At 38.4% G+C, this 24,655-nt stretch overlaps 1 protein-coding gene across 4 annotated transcripts in view; it reads left to right on the top strand.

The window, feature by feature from the left end:
* The window catches only part of dnmbp (dynamin binding protein), a 49,915-nt gene extending 25,956 nt beyond the window's left edge, over window positions 1-23,959 (top strand). Inside the window, exons 1-14 of one of the 4 annotated variants that reach the window (XM_084134198.1) lie at window positions 1,926-3,754; window positions 13,366-13,562; window positions 13,651-13,750; window positions 13,841-13,988; window positions 17,014-17,031; window positions 17,831-18,030; window positions 18,681-18,811; window positions 18,892-18,996; window positions 19,122-19,253; window positions 19,549-19,881; window positions 19,992-20,171; window positions 20,984-21,182; window positions 21,273-21,907; window positions 22,763-23,959. In XM_084134198.1, the coding sequence (XP_083990324.1) occupies window positions 2,074-3,754; window positions 13,366-13,562; window positions 13,651-13,750; window positions 13,841-13,988; window positions 17,014-17,031; window positions 17,831-18,030; window positions 18,681-18,811; window positions 18,892-18,996; window positions 19,122-19,253; window positions 19,549-19,881; window positions 19,992-20,171; window positions 20,984-21,182; window positions 21,273-21,907; window positions 22,763-22,948 (4,245 nt within the window). In that variant the 5' untranslated portion in view covers window positions 1,926-2,073 and the 3' untranslated portion in view covers window positions 22,949-23,959. Of the gene's footprint in view, window positions 1-1,925; window positions 3,755-13,365; window positions 13,563-13,650; window positions 13,751-13,840; window positions 13,989-17,013; window positions 17,032-17,830; window positions 18,031-18,680; window positions 18,812-18,891; window positions 18,997-19,121; window positions 19,254-19,548; window positions 19,882-19,991; window positions 20,172-20,983; window positions 21,183-21,272; window positions 21,908-22,762 lie in introns of those variants that run through there. The other 3 variants (XM_084134196.1, XM_084134199.1, XM_084134197.1) reach the window with 3 other exon arrangements.
* The last annotated feature ends 696 nt before the right edge of the window (window positions 23,960-24,655 follow it).

Below are 24,655 nucleotides of genomic sequence, written 5' to 3'. Positions count from 1 at the left end.
AGGTTCTCATATTCTCATGTGCTATTCTCTTTCTGGGAACAGTTCTTTTCATAGTCACATTGTTAAAAGGGAGACAGAGTTGTGATCTGTGAGTGAGTGTCCTAGCTCTTTTTCTCCATCCACAGCCCTTGTTCTAATTGGGATCTGTTTGGGTGCTCATAAAAAGCATCAAGAGCTCATTTGTGTACTGGATCTAATCTCCAGCTCCCAGCTTTTCTGTCCCCGTCTCATGCATGAAAGCCTATTCAGGTTTACAGAAGGCTCTTTAAGGAGCTGCATGACCCCATCGCCTGCTAGAAAGGCTCAGAGATTGGATGGCGGGCTATTATAATAACAGAGATGAAAGGAGTGGCATGTGAGACCTCACCTCCATCACGAGCATCCATCTGAATGCTTCGTTGATGTAATTACTTTTTGGGTCTTGTTGTGTTCTCTGATAGTTTTGAACTAATCAAAATGTATGAAACAAGCACTCAACAATTGAGGGACAGTTTCGAATGCTTTTGATCCACAAGCTTGTCTTTCATACATTTTTTTTCCCCCTGTATCCCAGGACATTAAGAGCCACTAACTACAGAGTGATGTTTCAAACTCCCTAAGGACATCATTTTTTCAGTAACACTTTGTGTCTTCTGATTGACTCTCTTGTTTTAGATATTAACCTACAATATTTAACAGAGTTTGTTTGGCAGATTTTAGATATAAATATATTAAATGTGTTTTTTGAAGCAAGGCACCAGGAGCACCATGTGTGAAAGTAAGTTCAGTGCTGTTTCAAAGGGTTGTACTTGTGTAAACAAAGTAAAACAACTCCATTACACAAGGAATGTCGCTCCTGATGTCCTTGAAGTGAAAGAAAAAAAAACATGCACACAGTTTCGGTCTGCCCCATGAGATCTTAACCACTGATTATCAAAATACCAACGTTAATAAAGAAGAGAGGGCAAGCAAGCAGGCTTGCAAAATCTATTATTCTCACTTTCTTTTCAGTTTTAGCTTGTGCGATTTTTGTGCATTTTAATCCAATAAATACTTGTAGCAAAACACCTTAAGCCACTTTCTTGTTCTCTATTTACCATGTTTTCACATTACTAGGGTTTGTGTTTAGTGGCGGATTCTCAGTTCTGTGTGCAGTATGAAATCAGTACTGTGTACTGTTTTGTCTTTTTTTGTAGAGGGGAGTGATATACTATACTGATGTGAATGAATAGCATTTTTTTCTTCTTCGCATGAAAAGATGCCCTAGCCTGTGAAACCAGGGGCGGCCTTTAACAATGGCTCATTGTGAAGTATGCAGGCACTGCAGTGCACAGTGCTCTCTGAAATAATCGGCCTGTGTCCAACTTTATACTTGTTGAAACATGAAAGTAGAAGATTATGAAATTCATGGGAACCTTGTTCCTCTAAAACACGTATGATGAGCAAGTTAGAACAGATAAAGCTTTGACCCTGCTTTTGACAATATTCAGTGTGTCAGGTTGTTTTTGTAAGCATACACCTGCTAGACTTAAAAACGCAAGCAAAAACTGTAAAATAGTACAGCTTCAATATACCTGTATTAGTTGCACAACAGCCTAAAAGAGTCCTTTAGAGGCAGATTCAGCTTTGCTTGAGTAATGCCAAGTTTAAAAACATCTCAAAGAAGTTTGTGGAATGAAAGAGGATAATGCTCCCTCCTCTTTTGTGAAGTCCAGCCTGTGTTTTCTTGCAAACAGAGACTCCAGCCAATCACAGCCTCCCTGTAATCCATTCATGTGACTACGTTCAATGATTAACCCTAAATGCCTCCCCTTTGCCAAGTCTCTGTTGTTGCCTCTTCCCTCCCCCACCTCCTTCCCTCTCTTTCTCCTATTGGCTGGGTAGGCGGAGAGAGAGAGAGAGAGAGAGAGAGAGAGATTGAGTTTCTTAGGTCTGAACCAGACAGTCCTGTTCAGTCAGCCGTCAGAGAAAGAGAGTTAGAACGAGAACAAGAGTTTGAGCATGCATGACAGGTGGAGTCCTCTACATCTGGACCAGAAATGTGAAATCTGGGGAAGCTAATAGAGCCTACCCTGTTTGCGGACTCTCACAGCCATGAAGGGACAGGTGGCCCTAGGACACCCTATGTCATTTGCCCCAGTGCCCTGGGACTTCAAGAGGCCTCCTCCCAAGAGAGGTAAGAGCGTGGAAGAGTTGGTGAGTGAGGGCTGGGAGAAGGAGAGATGCATGCAAATGCTGCATTTTCAACAGCAGCAACAACTTCAGCAGCAGCCAGTCATGTGCCCACAGGACTTCAGACCTGTACCGGGACACTGGGAGCACCAAGCCTACCTCGGACAAGCCAATGGGTACCGTCAACAATGCTGGGAATACGAGGACTGGGACAAGATTCCTTACCAAGAAGTCCCTCCGCAGCAATTCTTTTATCAGTCACCAGAAGCAGTGTACCAGGAGCCAAGGATGCCACAGGAATATACCGGCAATCACTCTTTCTTTCAACATCGAGAAGAACTGGATTACTCTGAAGACAGAGCCTTTGCACAGAGCCCAAGGAGTAAGGAACATCCTGATCATGTGACCCGGTACCACTCTTGGGAATCAGACGAGTACTTCGAGGATCGAGAACCTTATAGTCGCAGAGATCGGTATGGGTACAGTTTTGACCATGAAAACCGGGACTACTATGATAAGGAGCTAGATAGATACAGAGATGTGGACCGCAGGGGCCAGGATTACTATGACCATAAAGAGCTGGATAAGTATGACCGTTATAACCGCAGAGACAAGCACTATGACAGTAAACATCAAGAACACTACAACAAAAGGAAAAATGACCGGTACAGATATAGAGAAGCAGACCAGAATGACTCCAGAGACAATTACCTGTATGAGCGCTATGATCGTAGAGAGAAAGACCAGAGTGATGACAGAAAAGGGGACCGCTATGACCGTAGTCACTGTGAGGAAGGCCGCAGGAGAGGCGACAGCTACCAGCATAGAGAAAGGGACTCAATTGATCGAAGAGACTATGAACGGTATGTACAAAGAAAAGGAGATTACTGTGACTACAAAGAAAAAGTGAAGATCTGCAGTGACTTTAGGAAAGATGACTACTGTGACACTAGAGAAAGGACAGTCAAAAGAGAACTCTCTGAACTAGATGACAAGGAATTGTACGAACGTAAAAAAGATAACCACTATGACCTCAAACCAAGAGACCGGTATGATTACAGAGAAAATAGCCAGTCTGAACAGAGGGATCGCTATGAACTTAAGGAAAGAGACTCCTATAAATACAGAGAGGGAGATCAGTATGATTGCAGAGAAAAGGAAGTTAGAAACTACTGGAAAGATGAACGTTATGATAGTGGTGTTAAAGACTGCTATGAAGACAGGGGTTGTGAGAGCGATCAGTATGACCAGAAAAGCAGGGAGCGTTACAGAGATCTAAGGTCAAATTCAATTGAACAGAAACCAGACGGTTACAGTTTTGACCACAGCAGTGAAAGACCCTGCAAGGAATGGGAAAAGGATGTTTATCACAAGCAGACACTGAAGGAGAGAAGATCGTATGAGGATCCTGTTAAACTCACTTATGACCAAAAGGACCAATACAGCGATCGCCGGGGTTCAGAAAAACTGGATGTGGAAGGTCATGGCCGCACACGGAAGCCCGTTTACGTGGGTTCACTGGACAGGAACAGCTTCTATAGGAAGACAGCACCCAGCTCTCTCAGGAAGTCAGAGTTTGCCACCAACAGGAAAAAGAAACAAGGTAAAGCACATCAGTACCATGAGCACATTCAGTACCATGACAATAAATCTGTGAGGTCAGAGTAGGGGCAAAACACACCTTGATTGTGGCTGTGGGTGTTCTTTACATAACAAAATGAGTCAACTAACAGTTTTAGAAATGTCCACATGGATATAGCCCATGTTTATAGCTAGCTTTTGACCTTGTCCTAGAGTTCTCCAAATCAATTCAGGAAATGCCAAAAGTGCTGATTGTGTTGTCACCATCTTAATGCATGGGTATGCAAGTCTATGAGACTGCCTATTGAAGCTGTCAGTGTGGAGCAGAATTTCATGTTGGTTTTTTTCACTTAAGAGGTGAGCTTGGAAACTTGCAGGGAGGGGGGAACTTGTCCAACGGGTTTGATTACTTTTCAGAGTTTTTGTTGTCTGTCTCTTCACCCCTTCGTTCTCTGCGTCTTTCTAGCTCTCTCTCCCTCCCTCCCCTCTCCAGACTTCTTTTCCTTTGTTTGACAACCTCTAGTGTTTAATGACACTGTGACTTTAGATATAGATAAAAAAAAGCACCAAAATATTCAAAACCAAAAAGTACTGTTAAGCATCAGATTTTACATTCCCTTTGCCACAAGCTTTACTTTGGCCCCAAAATGTTTTGGGATGTTTAAGCTGATTTAAGCTATTTTTTTTCTAACTTTTCCATCATTATACTTGCAAAAAGATTTTTTTTTTAGTAATCAGCGTTTTTGCTAGTCATATTTAGTTTTGCATGTCCATAGTTTAAAACAAATCACAAAACAAGTGGCATCCACAAACACATGATGCTAAACTTCCTTAACTACTGACTTTTTCTTAGCTAACTAACTAACTAATGGCGCTTTTCCATTACCAGCACCAGCTCGACTCGACTCGACTCGCCTCGGCTCGACTCGGCTTGGCTCGCTTTTCGCTCCGTTTTCCATTGCAGATAGTACCTCCACAATAGTACCTGGTTGTCATAGCGACGCCGCAGGAAACTGCCGTGACTTAATCTTCTACGCGAGACGCGCGAGACACACCCGCTACCCACACACACAGGACAATGGAGGAAATCGAGTGTATGCTGTTTTTGGATGTTTTTGTTTTTGTTTTTGCTGTTTTTTTATTCAGGATACTCCGTCTGGCGCGTGCAATGATGACGCAGTGAATAGTGACGATTCTCTCTGACCAATCAGCAATCTGTCGTGTTTTCACGTCACATTTTAGTATCGCCTCAGCTCGCCTCAGCCCGCTTAGAACCTCGCCGGAGGTGGTACGAAAAAAAGTACCTGGAAGCAGGTACAGGTACAACTTTTACACAGTGGAAAACCAAACAGAGCCGAGTCGAGTCGAGCCGAGGCGAGCTGGTACTGTGTAGTGGAAAAGCGCCATAACTTAACTTTTCTGAGACATTTATTTATTAGTAGTAGTATTAGTGAGATTCATATATCTTCAGTGTGACTGCTTTCCGTTTGTTTGGGGGGGAGGGGGCACTGTATAAGTTTAAATGGTCTATTCCTTCAGGTTTCACTGACAGTCAAGAAGGGATGTTCCTCAGTTATAGCAGCCTCATCAGTATAATTAGATTTTTAGCTTGAGGTGTCATTGTTTGTTATTGTTGTCACTGGTTGGTGATGGGTGCTTGCAGTGGGTGTCTCAGTGGGAGTTTAGTCTGGCTTGTGTCATGTCTGACACAAAGCAGGTGGTCAGTTCAGCCCAGGGTAATCCTCTGTAACCTAGTTCTCCAGTCAGCACCTCAGTGGGGAGGAGGAAGAAAAAAGACTCCAGAGGAAATCTCTGGGACTAGGATCTGCTTGGTACCAGATCCCTCCCCCCAATCCATATAGCCTTCAAAGACCTCTTACTATTGAGTTTGGGATACTGTGAAGAGGAGGCCCAGGCCGACCCAGCCTGACTCATAGTCTGAGGTTATCTTTTTCAAGCTTGACAGAACTGTACTCCTACTCTGTTGTGGATTATATTCACTTTTCTGTCCAATAGTAATTCCTAGAGAGCTGCATTCTTATTAGCAGAGTTTGGGAAGTTACTAAAATGTACAACACTACACTTACTAATTCATTCTCTGAAAACAGTTTATTATTATTATTTTTATATATATATATATATATATATATATATATATATATCATTATCACTGTTATTTATAGGAAAAAAAATCTATCAATGCCTAGATTTAAACAATCAAATTTACTTAGAATTTGAGGTCCTTTGATATAAACGTTTTGCCAGCATAATGATCTTACACACACACACACACACACACACATTATTTGTATATTATCAGAAGTGCATGTTGGTGTGCCTTTATTTATTGAGTCGCCTGTTGCTGGTCTTCGTAATCCCAGTGCAGCTGCCCATGCCAGTGGGCTGGAAGGGGATTAAAAAGAAACCTTCAACCAACCCTCACACAACATTTGTACAACAGTAAGTCAAGGGCCAGCTTGGCAGACAAAAGCCTCAAGTCACAGGCTGAGGAGGGAATTAGCTAGTTAATATAGGTCAGGAGCTCTCACACATTGCCTGAAAAACAAATGCTACATTACTGCTCATTGATACATACGGCTGCTTTTGCCCTTGACTTACTGCAATTTTAAATCAAGATGGAATATTTACATATGTGTTCAGAGTTTTTCCTCCAAGTACTGAAAGTGCTATTCCCTTAGTTTATCAGCAATTAGACACGGACACATCTGTGCTGTTCCAGATATGAAGTGTCTATGACAGTGGGCATGAGCCATGAGGATCTATGATAGTAAAGCTCTTCTTTGTGTAACTAAAGAGGGAAGGCTCTCGGTGGAGCCAGGTATCACGTCTTCATTTTGTGCATAAACGTGCTTTGTCCCAGCGGGCCTCCTGATAAACGACCCTGAGTGTTAGGATGCATGCAATTACGTAATATCTCTGTAATGCTAATCTCATCCTGTTAAAGGGATTCTATACGACTAAATGACTTGGACTACACCAATATGCACATTGAGTCATGAGCATGATCTTATCACATTCTGTGAATCGGGAGTTCTGTGGATAGGAGGTGGTATTGTGAACCTAACATTCAAGCATAGCATCTAGATTAACCATCTTAATGGTGAGATTTTGATAATGCTATAGGTGATGTGAAAGAGAAGACAAAGAGTCACAGTAGCCAAACTAACTCTGATGCCAGCTGCTCGATAAACAGGGTGACCAAATGCTTTCACAAGGTGAAAATATGCCCAGTTTTAGCTGTTAGGCTCACTCAGGGAGTTATAATCATTAACACTCCAGTTCATCTCAATGGCAGTTGTTCGGCCCGCACAAGAACCCCCGGAAGTGTGATTTCAACTCTGCCATCTTTGCTCATGGGTGCTCAGTTCTCAGTTTTTGGGCTTGTCACCAAAGCTGTAAAATTTACGTAATATTTTTTTTTCTTTTAGTGATGCACCAAAAGTTTTTAGCCAAAAACAAATCCGAAAATAAAGTTTATATAATAATTTAATTTAATCAAATGTATTTAATAATCAACACTCAAGTAAAATTTGAGTTGTATACAAGCATTTAAATTGTGCACAAGGCAGTTTTTATAGATATTATATTTATAAAAACTTATAGAACTTTTTAAAGACCCCCTGTGGTGAAAATCAATTCATTTGTTAATGTTGTTTGTATGTCTATGTGGTGTTTTAATATACTTTAAAACAAACCATGTGCAAATTCATAAGTCAACTGCAGTGGACCAAAGACAATCTCTAAAACGCGGTTTGAAATTGCTGTTGTTTCTGACGTCACAAACTACCTTGTAACCAATCACGTCACGAAGGGGGCGGGCTTTAGCATATCATTAACTATGTTGTGAAGCAGGGGAGTCTCAAGAGAAGCCAAGTTATCCCCATATATTTTCTGCTGATATGAAAAATCAGGTACATTTAGCAATATAGCTGGTGAATCCACATAGAATAAAAATGAAGCGATGGTGTAGAGTTACATTCAAGCATTTTAAGGCATGAATAAATATGGACAGTGAATGGCATACCTGAGGTAATAGTAACATTATGTGACATTGTTTACAAGCTGTTTTATTGACACCTTTCAACAGTTGAAACACTAATTAAGCAATTACATTAACATGATACATTTCAGTAAGTTTTACTGTTTCTTTCAACATACCTTCTGATGTTCATTCATGTTTATTTTGTGCTGTAACTAGTAGTAAAGAGGGTGACATGATCCATTCTTGTGCGCGCTGCCACTTCAAATTAGTCTGTCACGAAGCGTTAATCAATCAATGTTTCGATCAATGATTTAGGCCCTTCAAAACTGTTTCGGCAAATCCTAAAATTCATTTTCAGACAAATATTTTGGTAGATCAGTGAAATGTCAGTGTCCGAATATGTAGCTGCTTGTTGTGCAAAACATGGTTTTACTGAACTTGAGTATCGATTTCACTGCAATAATGGATTGCCTCAAAAAGAGTCTAAATTTCTTCAAAAGAGTCCCACTTGATTTTCCTGTTTATTACTTTCTAGATACGTTAGATATGATGTAGACTTGCAAGGCCACAAAATTTAATTTGTTCAAGCTTATTAGCAAACAATACCCGTCTTTATTTACTTTTCCAAGTAAGGTTAGGATGTTTTGAAACAAGCATGAGTCTGAGAGGATATGGAGTGGTTAATGGAATGCTTGCTCACGTTTATTACGGGTGTGTCACATCACATCCCACACAAATCAGACATCCGACTATGGCACAGAGAACTGGAATGTAAACCTGCAGCCTTTTGAACAACAAAACAAAATACAGTTTCAGTGACGCAGATTTCTGTGGTGCAACTCAAATAATTGATAAAGAATGTTTTAAGCCGTGTTTCTGTTCTTATGCAATATATTTGTAAAAATTCTTCAATTTCACATATGCTGAATTTTAACAGTACTTGTAAGCCTTGTAAGGTTTGAAGAAGACATACTTTCATTTTCCAAGCCGTGTTTACTCTGTTCTTAATTCTGACTAGTGCCGAAAATATGTCAAATGGATTGGATATTTGTGGCTTGCAACAACATCCAGCTTTCACTCACATACTATGCGTCTCGTTCCCACACTTACTCTCATAACAGTTGTGAAAGGTGTCCATGGTAACTGGGCGGTCTTATGTGAACTTTGTGTTGAACACACAGTCCTGATAATTCATGTGACCTTAAACTAGAAAGGGACAAAAACAGCTTTGCACAGTCAGACCATAAAATACCCTTCAGTTTCACAAGAATAACAATGTTATCAATTCATTTTCAGAGTCATAAAATAGTTTTCCTTCTTTGTACCACATTTGTATTATATATATAATTTATATTAATATATATATATGACAGGCGACTTTATATGCATTTGTTTGCTGATTTTGACTTTTTCAATATCATCCAATAAATTTGCTCTCCCATTTGGAAGTCTGCACTAACAAATATTATAAATATAATTTGTATGAACATAATATGTATATGGTACATAATTGTATGTATGTATGTATGTATGTATGATTAATTATATACAAATAAGTATATAAATAAGCAAATAAACATCAACTGATCATTTTTGAAATTCAGCTTGATACACATCAAATAAAATGGGTGCCCACCTGCTTCCCTGCTACACCTGAACAAAGACTCCTACTTTAAACAAAAAAAGATTAAGAGAGTTGAAAGGCAAAGAGGCCTTGGCTTTGAGAGATCCTCAAGATCTTGATGGAATTCAGGCTCAATGAGTTAGGGCCATGGCCCAAGTAGCCAGTCACTCCAAAAATGTGGAGTAGACCTCCCTAAATAGAGTTTCAGTGTAGTTTTTTTTAATAGCATCAAAATCCAGCTCCAGGCTTTAGTGTGCGAGTAACTGTCTCTGTGCTCGCTCAGTTGTGTGTAATGGTGCAGGTTCCCATGCATTCAGATGGTAATACGGGGACAGAATGGAGTTTGTGTCTTCCAGAGAGAGTCTTCCCTGTTGATACAGTGGGACAGAGCGATTCCACTCAGCTTTAGAGGAATGCACCGCCTGTGACCTCTGGTGTGTGTTTGTGTGTGGCAGTGAAGACGAGGAGTTTGGGGGCTAACAGGTGGGTGATGTCTTAGAGGCCCCGTCTTTTCTTTGAGTGCTGTCGAGACACCGAAAAGCCTGAAGATAGAAAGTCTTTGCTCCATAGATGAATTTAGATGTTCTGTATGATTGGCAAATCAGTGTTTGGTTCATGGGAAACACAAGGTGTTTGTGTGAGGAAGTGTTGTGTGACTGTGTACACTAGTTTATGCCTCTTGACTGCATTGTTTGATGGTCAATGGTTGTACTAAGGCCTTTTCAGATTCAACACTAGTGGTTTATGGAGCATGAACATTGATAGATTTACAATAACAGTGTGTTCCTGTGCCTTATTTTAACCATTAAATAACTTATTGACGCTTCATATACAGTGAGAGCTAAATATATATATATATATATATATATATATATATATATATATATATATATATATATATATATATATATACATACATACATACATACATACATATATATACATATATATACATATATATACATACATATATATACATACATATATATACATATATACACACACATACACATATATATATGTATATGTATATGTGTGTGTGTGTGTGTGTGTGTGTATATATATGTATATGTATATATGTGTGCATGCAATTTATGTTGGTTCAGAGTTTTAAACAAGCCTCCCCTTTTTTGCCATCCTTGGGTCTGCATTTGTGGGAACTATGTGAGCAACACATGGAGTTCACTGGCTGGAGCACGACCCAAACATAATGTCACAATCAATTATGTTCACAGAAACAGAAAGAGAAGCCATTGTGTATGTGTGTGCTGGGTCGAGATTACCCTCTGCCATTCACCAGACCATGGCACACATACAGAAGTCTATGAGTTCTGGCACACACAGTCTTGAAATTAAACCATAGTTCTAGCGCACCTCATCACAAATGCTGTGCCACACACTGAACTTACTAAAGTGTTTTCCTGCTCTCTGTTTCGTTTTCTCTCCTGCTTTCTATGTTTCACACATTTACAGTCGTTTTCACTTTTGCACTCTCAACATTTGCTTGTAAATCACCTTACTCCCACAGACCTGATTCATTTCGAGTTTTGGTTAAATTTATAGGAAACCATGAACCACGAACATCAAAAGGTTTCTGTATACATGTTATATTATGCTGTATACATTGTTAACATTCATAAAGTGGTTTCTGAGTTTTTAGTTTCAGAACAGTGACGAATATTTTTGTTTCAGAATGACAAAGAGAAAGTAAAATAATAAGGGCCCTATTTTAACGATCTAATCGCATGGTCTAAAGCGCACAGTGCAAGTGCACTTAGGGCTTGTCCGAATCCACTTTTGCTAGTTTAACACCGGGAAAAATGGTCGGCGCACCCGCCGCATGGTCTAAAAGGGTTGTCTCTATTCTCTTAATGAGTAATGGGTGTGTTTTGAGCATAATGTTCTATAAACCAATCAGAGTCTCATCTCCCATTCCCTTTAAAAGCCTAAAACTTACAAAATGTTCTTGCCTGCTCTTGTAGGGTAATAACCATATAACCAATAACCATGCTATAAATCCACAATATTCATAATAGTAGTCTATCAACGTGTTTTTCGATGACTGATTGAGGTTTGAATTTGAAAAATAAGTCCTTGATCCAAATGTTCTCGTTTTAGACTGTCTGAGCTCACATAGTTAAGCCCCATGTATGAGCTGAAACTCTGTCCATCTGAATGAACATATTGTGAGAGAATTTGCTCTTTGAAGATTATTTTGTTCAGAACAATGAAAAAGCCTATTAACTAGATGTGGGTCACAACAGGTTGCATTGTAGCAGTAATATGTGTGTATGTATGTAAAGTAGAACAATTAGTACATGGATGAATGATGCTGTACAGACCAAACATGTTGATGGGCTTTGTACAAAGACTTGGAAAATAACTCTAAATGACCTCATTTATTGTTCATTTAGTTGTACAGTGTTGGAGAGGGATAGAATAGTGCATGCTTGTTGTCAACAAGTTTGGCCATACAGAGGCCTCGTTCTATAGAGAGATATTATTAGTAGTAGTTATTAATAGCTTAGTAGCTTTAAAGCCCCTGCTTGTATTGTGCATGATCCATCTTTATCCTTTCATTATATTAACATTATATAATATTAAGGTAATATTAAATAATAATATATTATTGATAATACATTTTAAAAGTTTTTATTTTATTTTACTAGATATTACTTTGACTTGTCCAGTCAAATTTTGTTGTAAGTGTCATCATAGTTTTGTGGTTTAGCAAAAACAGCAGGTCACATCCAAGGATGCTTGCTAACTAATGTAAATTCTGTATTGTAGGGACCAAATGTAAGAATCAATCATTGAATGTGCATATTTTGTCAACTACTAATCTTAATATTGGGGTGGCATGTTCCCTTTGGTGTCTGTGGTCATCACTGCCCTTTTTCTCAGAATAGAGGCTCTGAAGATTTAATTTATGGACAGTTATTATGATGTGACATTTCAGAGGTCAAATGTGTAGTGGAATTACAAGGCCATTTGGGTTGCGCTCAAATCTCTTATTAGTCTTTCCCGAATCAGCAACATTAAAGATTTATTGTAGCGTGATGTCAGAGTGAGTCACCACATCAGATGGCTAAGAAGTCTTAATCCAGAGACAAACTAAATTAATCTGTCTATTCACGTTTTGACAGAAACTCTCATACACGCGTATCACAAGTATATACACTATCATATGCACCCATATTTTTTATCCATCCATCCATCCTCCTTTTTTTTAATATTTTTTTTTACTTGAAGTCATCGTAGCTGTTACAGTCTTATGCATAGTCCTAGGCCCCACCTCAGATGCTTCCCCCTGGGTCCATGTCTCACTGCGTGCTTTGACAGTCCATTGTACCTCTATAAAGCGCCATCTCAGGCAGCATTGTGGGGAGGCACTGATGCATGAGAGCAGATCTTCCTCCCACACTCTCATGCCCCAGACCCATTTGAGTGCCAGTTCTGACCGAAAAGATCAAAGAGCAGTCAAACCTAACTCCAAGCCATGTCATCCTCTGGACGGCCAATGGCAACACGCAGGGCAAACTGCCTTCCCTTTCCTATTCTTACTGGCAGCTTAATTAATGTGTCCCGTGTTCTTTCCTCATGTTTTATAAATGAGTGTAATCCATTCAGACTGGTGTGAAATCTTTTATAATGTCTGTACTGGCAAAACCAAAGTAAGTCAAATTGTTTTTTCCTCTTATATTGGACAATATATCTGTCTGTCTATCTATCTATTGTTCTATGTATCTGTTGTTCTGTCGAAAAGTCTAGTCGACACATTTTAAAACTGAAAGGCTCATGAATGATTATTATTTGACATCATTTCCGCCTAGTAGTCATAGCTGATTTGCTGAATTTTGATTACAGCAGCCATAAAGTTGTTTTATACATTCTGCTACAATTGTTTTCATACTGTTTTATCAAAACAAAGCTCTTAAAAAATAATAATTAATGACCAGAATTGTTTTGTGGTTGACAAGGACATTCTCTGTCTCTCTCTCATCAGAGATGACCCTGACTGCCTCCCAGCCAAAGTCTCTGGAATCATCCCCGGCATCAGCGGCCACCGCTGAAGACCCCGAACAAAGGATGCTGGAGAAAAGATTAAAGGTCATAGACGAGCTTCTGCAGACAGAACATGACTACATCAAGGATCTGCAGATGTGTGTGAAGGAGATCATTCTTCCTTTGCAGAAGAAACAGGTCCGTAAAGATCAAGCTCTCAAAAGCATGAATGGTGTATTTTATGTAATGAGAACCATTCAATCTTAAATATCCACATATCTTGTAGATCCAGAGTATTGATTTTGATGGTCTCTTTGGAAACATCAACTCTGTTATTGACCTTTCCCGTCGACTCTACAAGAGCCTCCAGGACACTGACTCAACAGGTTAGAGCAAAAAAATCCCTGAACTCACATTATAGATTCAGATCAGTTTCCATATTGCTATTTTACCATATAAATGTTTTGTTCATCCAGGTCAAGTGTTCCTGGACTACAAAGGTGAGTTGGAGGAGGTTTACAAGATCTATTGCCAAAATCATGACGACGCCATCTCTTTACTGGAGACCTATGAGAAGGATGAGAACATCCAGAAGCACGTGTTGGAGTGTCTAGAGAAGCTCAGGTAATTTTCACTGAAGGGACAGTCATTGTTCTTCATGAATCAGATACCTTCAGCTCATTGCATGGTGTGGTTACCACTACCAACGCATGTCCAGATCCGGTTGAGCATGTTAATGCTAGTCAAGATTTTTTAACAGTGTGTAACTGTGTGAGAAATAGTTGTGTAGGACGCTAATTGTGTGTTTAACGTTACACATGATCAGTCAGTTTTAATGGTATCTGGGATTGTCTGTCATGTGGTGTTGACAGAATTGAATAGTAATACAGCATCACGAAAATGCCACAAGGTGTGCTGGCTTACTCGTGTCATCATTGAGATATGTCTCGGTGTCTCAGGATCTTGAGGAACCAGTCCGTTTTTATTCACTACTACTTTGAATGGACTCATTTGATTAGACAGAGGATGACTAAAGGCATCTGTGGAATTTCAGGAAACAGGAAACATCATTGCCCCTCTCATTGTCTGGTTTTGAAGTTTTTTATGACAGATTATGCTATAGCCTGATTAATGTGCCAGATGCCGCATTGAGTACTCGGTGTAAGAGAAATAGGAAGTTCCTTATTTTATATGCAAGTACACTATCGTACAAAAGTTAGGCTCTGTAGGAATTTTTGTTTTTTGTTTTAAAGGGGTCATATAATGGTACATGCACTTTTACAAGTTGATTGTACTGAAATGTGTGTTGGCAGTGCCTGTACACAACCATCATAAAATGATAAAAATCCATCCAGTGTTTTTTTTTAAATCTCCTTATATGTTTGACCCTCTCTGAAATCAAGCCGTTCGATTTTGTGACGTCACAAAATCGACGCCCCTCCCACTATTGTGATTGACAGCAGCATTTCAACACAGACCCGCCCTCGCTCGTGAGCGAGCTGTCTGTCATCATAGTGCATTGATATGCTGGAGAAGAATGGCGTCGTCTAAGCGATTGTGACGTTCTGTTCTTGGGTGTAATAAGGAACACAGCAGTCATTTTGATATTTTTGATGGAATATTCCCAAAGCATTGACGCGGGGATTCCCTCGGGATTCCCCACGATCACAAACCAGGATCAGTATAAAACTGGTTTTGCTAAGAAGCTGCTCCTGAAAAAAGAATCGGTACCAACTATTTGTGTTCGTGCTGCACCTCCAGAAGAACTGAAGTGAGTGTAACGTTTTATTAACCTTTATATTAATCATTATATTACTCTTTGCAAATCGCTTGCTGCACGCTTCACGATGAATGCGGTTGTTTACACTCAGGGTACATTACGGCATGTTTTCTATGTACGACGTTCTCAATATAATTCATAATCCCACGTTTATAATGAACAACGCGTTATGGTTATTGTGTTATTGTGTTACAAACGGTGTACGCACAGAACAGAGGGGCGGGGTGAGCAAAGCTCATTATCATTTAAAGACACATGCACTTAAACGGCGTGCTGAAAACAGAGCTGTTTTTGACCAGGTAAAATGAGTGTTTTCTTACAATACTAATGAGAATTTTTAATTAAAGTATATTACAAACTTTTAATTTAGACCCTAAAGAATCATATTAGCTTGTACAAAAATGGCATTATATGACCTCTTTAAAGAATTTAAATCTGTTATTCAGCAAGGATATAAATCAACCAAAAGTGTCAGTAAAGACTTATGCATTACTACAATATATATCTATTTTAAATAAATTGAGTTTTCTTTTCATCAAAGAATTCGGAATAATATAATTGACCATAAAATATTGAGCAGCACAACTGTTTTCAACACTGATAATAATAAGAAATGTTTCTTGAACAGCAAATCAGCATATAAGAATGATTTCTGAAGGGTCATGTGAGACTGAAGACTTGAATAATGATGCAGAAAATTCAGCTTTGCCATCACAGAAATAAATTACAATTTAATATATTAAAATATATATATTTTTTAATAATATTTCACAATGTTACTGTTTTTACAGTATTTTTAATGCAGGCTTGGTGAGCATAAGAGACTTCTTTTGAAAACATTGAAAAACCTTACTGACCCCACACGATAGTCTATTTGCATTACACAGAAGCTTTATGTCTCTCAGTTTTCAGATCTTTGTTATTGTGGATTAGTAATGCATGGCGGGAGAGGAATGTGCCTCACCTAGTTTCACCGCTTTGTTGGTTTCACTGCGTTTCATCAATCGCTACCAGCCTGTTCTTTTAGCTTATATATTTAAAAGGCTTTATTTGAACTTAAACACAATTTGCCTGCGACAGTGGCATTTCTTGACTAGTTTCTTTTTGTAAACTTACCTGCCACCTACGTCTTTTAAGCTAGGCCACTTCCTGTTAGTACAGAGTTAAGTTTATTCTTGCTATTTGCTGTGTGTTTTACCAGATCAAACAGAGAGTACAAGGAAATATTCACCAGAAGTCCCAGAAATGTTGTAGTAGGGAGTGGGAACATTGTTGTTTGTCCCAAGTATTGAGGCATTTGTGAAATGCGTGTGCACTTTGCCAAGACTTCAGCTTAGCTTTATTCCAAATTACTCTGAATCCACTGGCTAGCATTTTGATTCTCTGGCAGGATGTTACTGTAATGAATCTAGCCATAAAAAAGAGAAATAAATAAAAAGGTCCTGAAGAAAAATGTCTGGAGTCTTTTATAACTTTTATCTTCCACACTTGAGTGCACTAGACTCTGACTGACATTTGATTTTGGCTCTCAGTGGGAGATCAGAATGGGGCCAGTTGAGGCCCCACAGAGGGTTACTGCTCTCCTGAAGAGGGTCACCCATGGCATGAGTTGCCACGGCAACAAGCAGCTTATTAATCGAGCACACAAATAGTTTCTCAGTTTCTTATTTGTCTCTCCCTTTTGCCCGCTGCATTCATGTTCATTGCAGCATAATGGTAAAACCTGACTTTTATTTTAGAAATAAGCTGTGTGAATCAAGAACATTATATATGATAAGTTCATTAGCTTCTTTCGAACAAGAGATAGAGGTGGTTTAAAACACTGTGTTTTGTTCCCTTTCTCTCCTCGTTCTTCCTCTCCCCTGACAGAGGGATATACCGTGAGTGGTAAGTTTAACGCAACTGCATGTGAAGCGCCTGACTGCATGCTGAACATTTATTAACCTGCGTAACCCTTTTCTCCTTGTGCTCTTGTGTGACCAGGGTATGTTTTGTGTGCTGTGTGCTTTGTGGTCATTTCCTTGTCAATTCTGAGTCATATTCTGACTTAAATGTGCACAAATGAGTAGTGCTTGGTAATGAAAAAGATTTTTATCCTTCTCTACGAATTAGACGCAAGTTGTGCAATACAGTGACTTTTTGAGTCAGAATATGACCCCCGTGGAAAAACTGGTTCATATTTTAAACTATTTTCTTCATTTTTTGCTTTTTTTGCAATTGATTTAATGCTTTTTGGTGGCTGAAACAGTTATTAACACAATCTCTGAGCTCATGATGTGATACTATATGTAATAAACCAATATAACTGGTGATATTTGTCAAAGGGGAGGAAAAATTATTGCAGCTCAACTATTTAAAAATACTGTTATTGCTTCATGATGTTAAATCCAAATAATTTTTCCGTAACATCCAAATCATGCTTCATCTGTGGATTTGGATCTCCTGTTTTCATCCCATCAGTTAGAAAGCGTGCTCTCTTTGTTAGAATGTCTTCGTAGCTTACTGTGTCTCCTGCAACCCTTTTTAAAGTGGTTGACAGTGAACCAGTGGATAATTGATGGATGAAAACAATGTGTGTGTTCAGTGACCCCAGTCTTTGTCAGAGGTGGATGAAGAATGTTACGTAGATGAGCATATAAATCTCTTTTTCACTTTATCTCCCTCTCACCCTTTCGCTCTGTCACAGGGGAAAGACAAACTACATTAATCTAGGTTCCTTCCTGATAAAGCCGGTGCAGAGAGTGATGCGTTACCCCCTGCTCCTGATGGAACTGCTCAACGCCACTCCTGAGTCACACCACGACAGGAAGCAGCTCGCAGAGGCAGTGATGTCAATTAAAGAGATCAACGTCAATATCAATGAATACAAAAGGAGAAAGGATCTTGGTATATTTGTCTCTATCTATCTATCTATCTATCTATCTATCTATCTATCTATCTATCTATCTATCTATCTATCTATCTATCTATCTATCTATCTATCTATCTATCTATCTATCTATCTATCTTTCATTCTATCTTTCATTCTATCCGTCTATCTATCTATCTATCTATCTATCTATCTATCTATCTATCTATCTATCTATCTATCTATCTATCTATCTATCTATCTATCTATCTATCTATCTATCTATCTGTCTGTCTGTCTGTCTGTCTGTCTGTCTATGTCTCTGATCTATCTATCTATCTATCTATCTATCTATCTATCTATCTATCTATCTATCTATCTATCTATCTATCTATCTATCTATCTATCTATCTATCTATCTATCTATCTATCTATCTATCTATCTATCTGTCTGTCTGTCTGTCATTCTATCATTTATTCTGTTTATCTGTCTGATGTTTTGTCTATCTATCGTTCTGTCTGTCTGTCATTCTATCATTTATTCTGTCTAACTTTCTCTGTCATTTTATCTATCTATCTGTCTGTCATATTTCTATCGGTTCTATTTGTTTATTGCTCTATCATTCTGTCTATGGGATATGTTGTCTGTTATCTGGCATAACTCAACAGCACCATCTGTTGTCTATAGTGGTAAAGTACCGCAAAGTCGATGAAGACAGGCTCATTGACAAGATCTCAAAGCTGAGTATGCACTCCATCATCAAGAAGTCAAACAGAGTGAGCAGCCATTTAAAGCACCTGACTGGGATCTCACCTCAGGTACAGTACGACTCTATTACTGGACTGAGAGAATCGGTTGACAATTGGTGTTAACCAAACTGCATTTCATTCCTTCTTAGATCAAAGATGAAGCTTTTGATGACGCAGAGAAAAGATTCAGACTTCAGGAGAGACTCATCAAATCCTTCATCAGGAACATCTCCCTCTATCTGCAGCATATAAGGGTATAAACTTAAAGCATCCCATATGTTTCCATTCATTTAGTCAGTTTTTGTTTTGCATGGTGATCAAATTTACTTCACAATTCAGTATATAAAGTAATTTTGCCTGACTTTTTAAAATCCAATAGGAGTCAGCCTCAGTAAAGGTGCTGGCAGCCATCAGTTTCTGTGACATCTACACAGAGCGGCAACCGCAAATGGATCCTGAACGTTTCCAAAGAGCACATCGATGCATCAGCGACAAACAGTTCACAGAGTTTGTGAGTACCAAAATGACTTCACATTACATTTAGTATACTGATAAAGCAGCAGTCATTAATTTTTAACGGTCACTAATACTTACTATTAACTAATGTTACTTAATGTTAGTTTTTTTCAAACACATTTGTAAGCTTCTAGACACAAGATTTACGATCCACGGATAACAAAACTAGCTTAAAAATATTTGTTTCCCCCTATTAGACACTGATTTAAATGAAGCACGTCATGATATTATGATGAACTATATCTTGACTCTTTCTAATCAAGTCTGCATTTGTGTCTGTCTTTGAGCAGAAGGAGAGGACAGAAGACCTAGTCATCACTCCCCTTACCCAGCTGCTCAATATGTTCGCCGGTCCCCACAAACTGATCCAGAAACGTAGAGACAAGCTGCTGGACTACGACAACTGTAAGGAGCGTGCAGAGAGGCTGAAGGACAAGCGTGTGCAGGAGGAGCTACAGGCAGCGAGGAATAACTACGAAGCCTTGAACGCCCAGCTGCTGGATGAGCTGCCCAAGTTTCACCACGCAGCCGAAGATCTGTTCACCAGCTGTGTGAGGGGCTTCGCCCAAGTCCAGAGAGATTTCGTTTCACTCACACTGGGAGAACTCACACCACTGCTGCAGGTGAGGACATTGTTTCATCTTAATCTACATCATTCATAATTGATGATCCTGGGATGATTTCAGCCTTCTTAATTCTTTTAAACTTATTGTTATGGTTTGCATCCCTATAGCTATCTGGCTTGAGTGGAACAGAAGGAAATCTGGTGTCCTTGTTCCAAGAAGAGCACACACGAGTTTTGGATTTACTTCAGAGCTTCAGTTTCTTTCCTGATAATCTTCCCACTACTCTACGCAAGCCTTTTGAGAAGAAGACTCTGGAGAAGCAGAGCTCCAAGAAGCAACAAGGCCCTGTGAGTTTCCCTAATGCAGCCTGATCCAAAACAGACACGGCTTTTAAGTAATGTTATTGTTATCTAAAGTTAAATGACAAATTAACTATTAAAAATCCTTTTTCTGTAATTTAAATAAAGCTAAAATAGAATATTAATATTAGATGAAATACTTAAACTTAACAAAACTTAAATGTAATTTAAACTTGAAATGTTGCCTTGACAACTAACTAAATAGTACTAAATTTACTAAACTGAAATAAAAATAATTTAAAGCTAAATAGAAATTATTTTAAAAACTAATAAAAATGACCAAAGCACAAAAGCAAACAATTACCACAGCTTGAAAGTTGTAAGTATGCGTACAAAATGAGTACAAAATAATTCAAAATGTTAATAAACACTATAATATAATATAAATCATTCTAAAATAACACTGTTTCTTAGCAACAAAGTTAATTAGTTTTAAATGTCTTCCTTTATCTTTCCCTGCCAGTGCTTTTTTGTTTTTGTTTTTTATATACAAAGTTGCCAGCCACTGCAAGCATTTTTAGTAATTCCCCAGGGGAAAGAGTTCATCTTAAATGTTCAAGATTAATAACAGCCTTAACCAAGGTGATTAGCTGATCAGACTTGACAGGTTAGCCCGTTTTTGAGGTGTTTTCGACGCTTTGCAGCGGGTCAGTCTGTTTAAACCTAGCTTAGGCTCGTTTAAACTTATGATTTTCAGCAGCACAGCCAACTGCTATGAAGAAAGACATTAATCTGGCAGTATTCTGTCTATTATTCATACTTCTCTCTTTCTTTTCCTCTTTTCCTGTCTGACATTGCAGCCAAACTATGTGCTACAGACGGATGAGCACCGAGCGGCGCTTCTGGTAAGATACGGACCAGAGCAACTCTACCAGGCTGAAAGGAATTTTAACGCAGCACAGGACCTGGATGTGTCCATACTGGAGGGAGACATAGTGGGTGTCATCAAACAGCAAGACCCCATGGGAAGCCAGAACCGCTGGCTTATAGACAATGGAGGTTTGTATCAAAAGATCTGTGCATGATTCATGTGTCTGCATTTCCTAAAATGCATTTGGCTTGAACACCCCTTTTTCTGTTTTCCTTTAGTTACGAAGGGCTTTGTATATAGCTCATTCTTAAAGCACTACAATCCACGCAGGAGTCAGTCGGATGTTTCCATTGAGAGCCAATCATCAAACGAGTCGGGCTACGGTGGCTCTTCTCCCATGTTCTCACGGCAGAATAGTACCAGCACTCTGACTTTCAACCAGGAGACTTCGACTGTCAGCTTCTCGACGGCGATGCCTCCACACCAATCAAACACTCGCCCTAATCAGGAGACCACCCCAAGGAAAAACAAAGAGGCTTCTTCAATCAACCAGAGGGATTCCCTTGACCCCACCTTCAGAAACTCGCCCAATCACAAAGAGCCGTCAGAGACAGCCTGTCGAAATAACAGGGACCCCTCAGAGCCTTCATACCGAAATCCCACCAATCACAGAGACTATTTAGACTCTGGTCAAAGCACTCCAACCAATCACAGTGACCCCCCAGATTTCCCTGAGATTGATTCTTGTTCCTCCATTAAGAACTCCAGGTATGAATCATCTTCGAGATATCACGACTCGCGTGGCTCACAGCAAAGACAAAATGGAGACTCTTCGGTACAGCAGAGAAGGCCACAGTTCCCTCCTGAGGAGAATGTAGATCCAGAGCCTGAACCTGAGATTGATGGACACCAGGTATGTCATATCATAAACACAAATGAATCACTCCAGAGTTCAGTGATTGCTTACTTTCAAGTAAACATAAAATGACATTTACAACAACCCATAATATAACTTGTTGAACGACAATATACAAGTTGAATAAATAAAATTATGGTAACACTTTAGTTTAGGGTCCATTTGTCACTATTAACCAGTTGTTTATTAGCATCCTTATTACTAGGATATTGGTGGGTTTTTTTGTACTTATAAAGCACATATTAATGCCTTATTCTGCATGACTTTATTCTAAATTCCCAATACTAGCCTAAACTTAACAACTACCTTACTAACTATTAATAAGCAGTAATTAGGAGTTTGAGGCAAAAGTCGTTGCTAGTTAATAGTTAATAGTGAGAATATTAAAACATATTACCTGCATAAACTGTCTTCTTTGATTTTTCATATTAATAATTTAAATTTTATCTTCGTTAAATTGAAAATCTTCACTACGTCATTACACCATTTGATCTTCCAAAATATTGTGTACTAATTGATCATTTTACTTCATAGTAATTAAAAATGTTATATTTTAATAATGATTTTGATTAATAATATAATTAAATGTAAAATTAAACTGCATTTCTTGACATCTATGGTTCCTCATATTAATAGGTTAAATTTTCATTTCATGTTGACTTTAAAACCTTCTTTAGCTCCTTAAACACATTTGATGTTCATCAACAGTTTTGTATATACATTATAAAATAATAATTAATCATAAAATTATTAAAAAAACAAAACATTTAATGTACAATCAAATTATTAAACAACAGGTTTTACATGTATTTGTTTCTACATATTTATTTTCCTACTTGTTTTCCCCCCCAGATATATTACGCTCTTTACTCCTTCAGTGCACGGTGTGCAAATGAGCTCAGCATTTCAGCCAATCAGCGAGTCCGAATCCTTGAGTTCCAGGACATGAATGGCAACCAGGAGTGGTGGCTGGGGGAGGCAGGAGGACGGAGGGGTTACGTCCCATCCAACTACATTCGCAAATCTGAGTACACATGAGCTGCACATTTGTTCAAGGGAAAATCTCCCAGGCCACTACAGGCCAACCCATTATAGGGGAAAACACTACAAAAGGACATTATTGTGCCTTAATCATAGAGGAGATGCACTGACGTGGTGAACTGGTCATTGCTACTGATGGGGAAAAAATACCCTCCATATTGATTTCATTCAATGTAGTCCACAAATGAATGTAACTCCTGAGCGCCTCCTAGTGCTCATAGAGCATGCATGTGGAATTTGAAATAATGGAGTGAATTTTTTTTTCTTCTGAGAAACAGTTTGATGTCGAATTCAATGTCCTGCTGTTCTCAGATATTCCATTTATAGTGTTAGCGCTTACGTGCTCCGTTGAGAGCATAGATCTCATTTGATGTGTAGGAGTGGAGTGGAGGATTTGCATTGGGCATGTATGATTCACACTAGAAGTAGAATGATGGGATTTATATTTCAGAACTGGCATGATAGTGACTGACTGACTGACTTAGTGTGTGTTTGTTTGCCAGTAAAAATGCATTTGTTTGAGTGTGTGGTGTGTTTTGAGAAGTTGCCTCCCATCATCTGACAATCACAGTGCACCTAGAAGAGAAAAAAACGATTCTGTTGGGTATTAATGAATGCAAACAAAACAATTTATGTGAAATGTTTTAATTTACTCCTTGTTGTGGCTCCCAGATGAGAACAATATTACCACTGGTGACCATATCATATTCCTGAAAATATGAATGAAATGCAAGAGACACTTTTTTTTATGGTACAGTGTTTTTTTACTTTTTGATAGCATTTTTAACTTTGCCACTTGCACTTGAATGCATTTACAAGTTAATACTGACATGTTTTGAGCAGTTGTGAGTGAGTTCAAGGCACCAGTGAGCTCATTTGATGTGATGCACCAATGGATGATCTCTGAATATTTATCTCTCATGCTGTATATACTGAGAATGAACTTCTGCACTCCAGTGTCAACTGATCTGTTTCTCCTCTTTTAAATAAAAATCAGTTGAAAAACAATGGTTTGAGTGTCACTTCTAAGTTCTATAGAGTACAAATGCACTGATGGGTTTGGAATGCTTGGAAAATGAAATCTATTTTAGCACAGTGTCAATGAAAATGACTTTAAATGATCACAATTCAGTTGCACCCTTACGAACGTGTTAATATTATGAAACCTTATAAAAACTAGTTTTTATTTAGTTTAACTTAATGTACTAAAATCACTCAAATTAATACTAAAATCAAAATGAATAAAAACTACAGTATATAATAAAATAGTAATAGAATAATAGGCAAAAATAATAAAAAGCAGAAATACTAAAACTAAAATTAAGAAAATGTGTCCGTGTAGGAAAACAGCTTAAATAAATCTTAATAAATTAAATAAAGCTTAATAAATCTAAGTGATGTTTTTTGAAAATGTCAAAAAGTTTATTTATACAGTAATATTTGTACAGTATAAAAATCATTATGTCTATGTAAAATTCCCCATAAAACATGAAAGCCTGAAAGTCATCTAAGCTGTACAAGTATCCAGCATGCTTTACATTTTCCAGATTTCATTCATTTGGGTTTGTATATTCATTGATTAGATTATCAAAAGCTAATTATAGACACTATATTTCTATAACACAATACATTTTAATTCTTCTTTCACTGCAGTCCGTTGTTGTCTAAAACTGCAGCAAAGGCATTTCACGTCAGTCTTATCAA

Source organism: Abramis brama, assembly GCF_963993115.1.
Source record: "Abramis brama genome assembly, chromosome: 14".
Lineage (NCBI taxonomy): Eukaryota > Metazoa > Chordata > Actinopteri > Cypriniformes > Leuciscidae > Abramis > Abramis brama.
The sequence above is the reverse complement of the archived record's forward strand: the minus strand, read 5'-3'. Positions and strand labels throughout refer to the sequence as shown.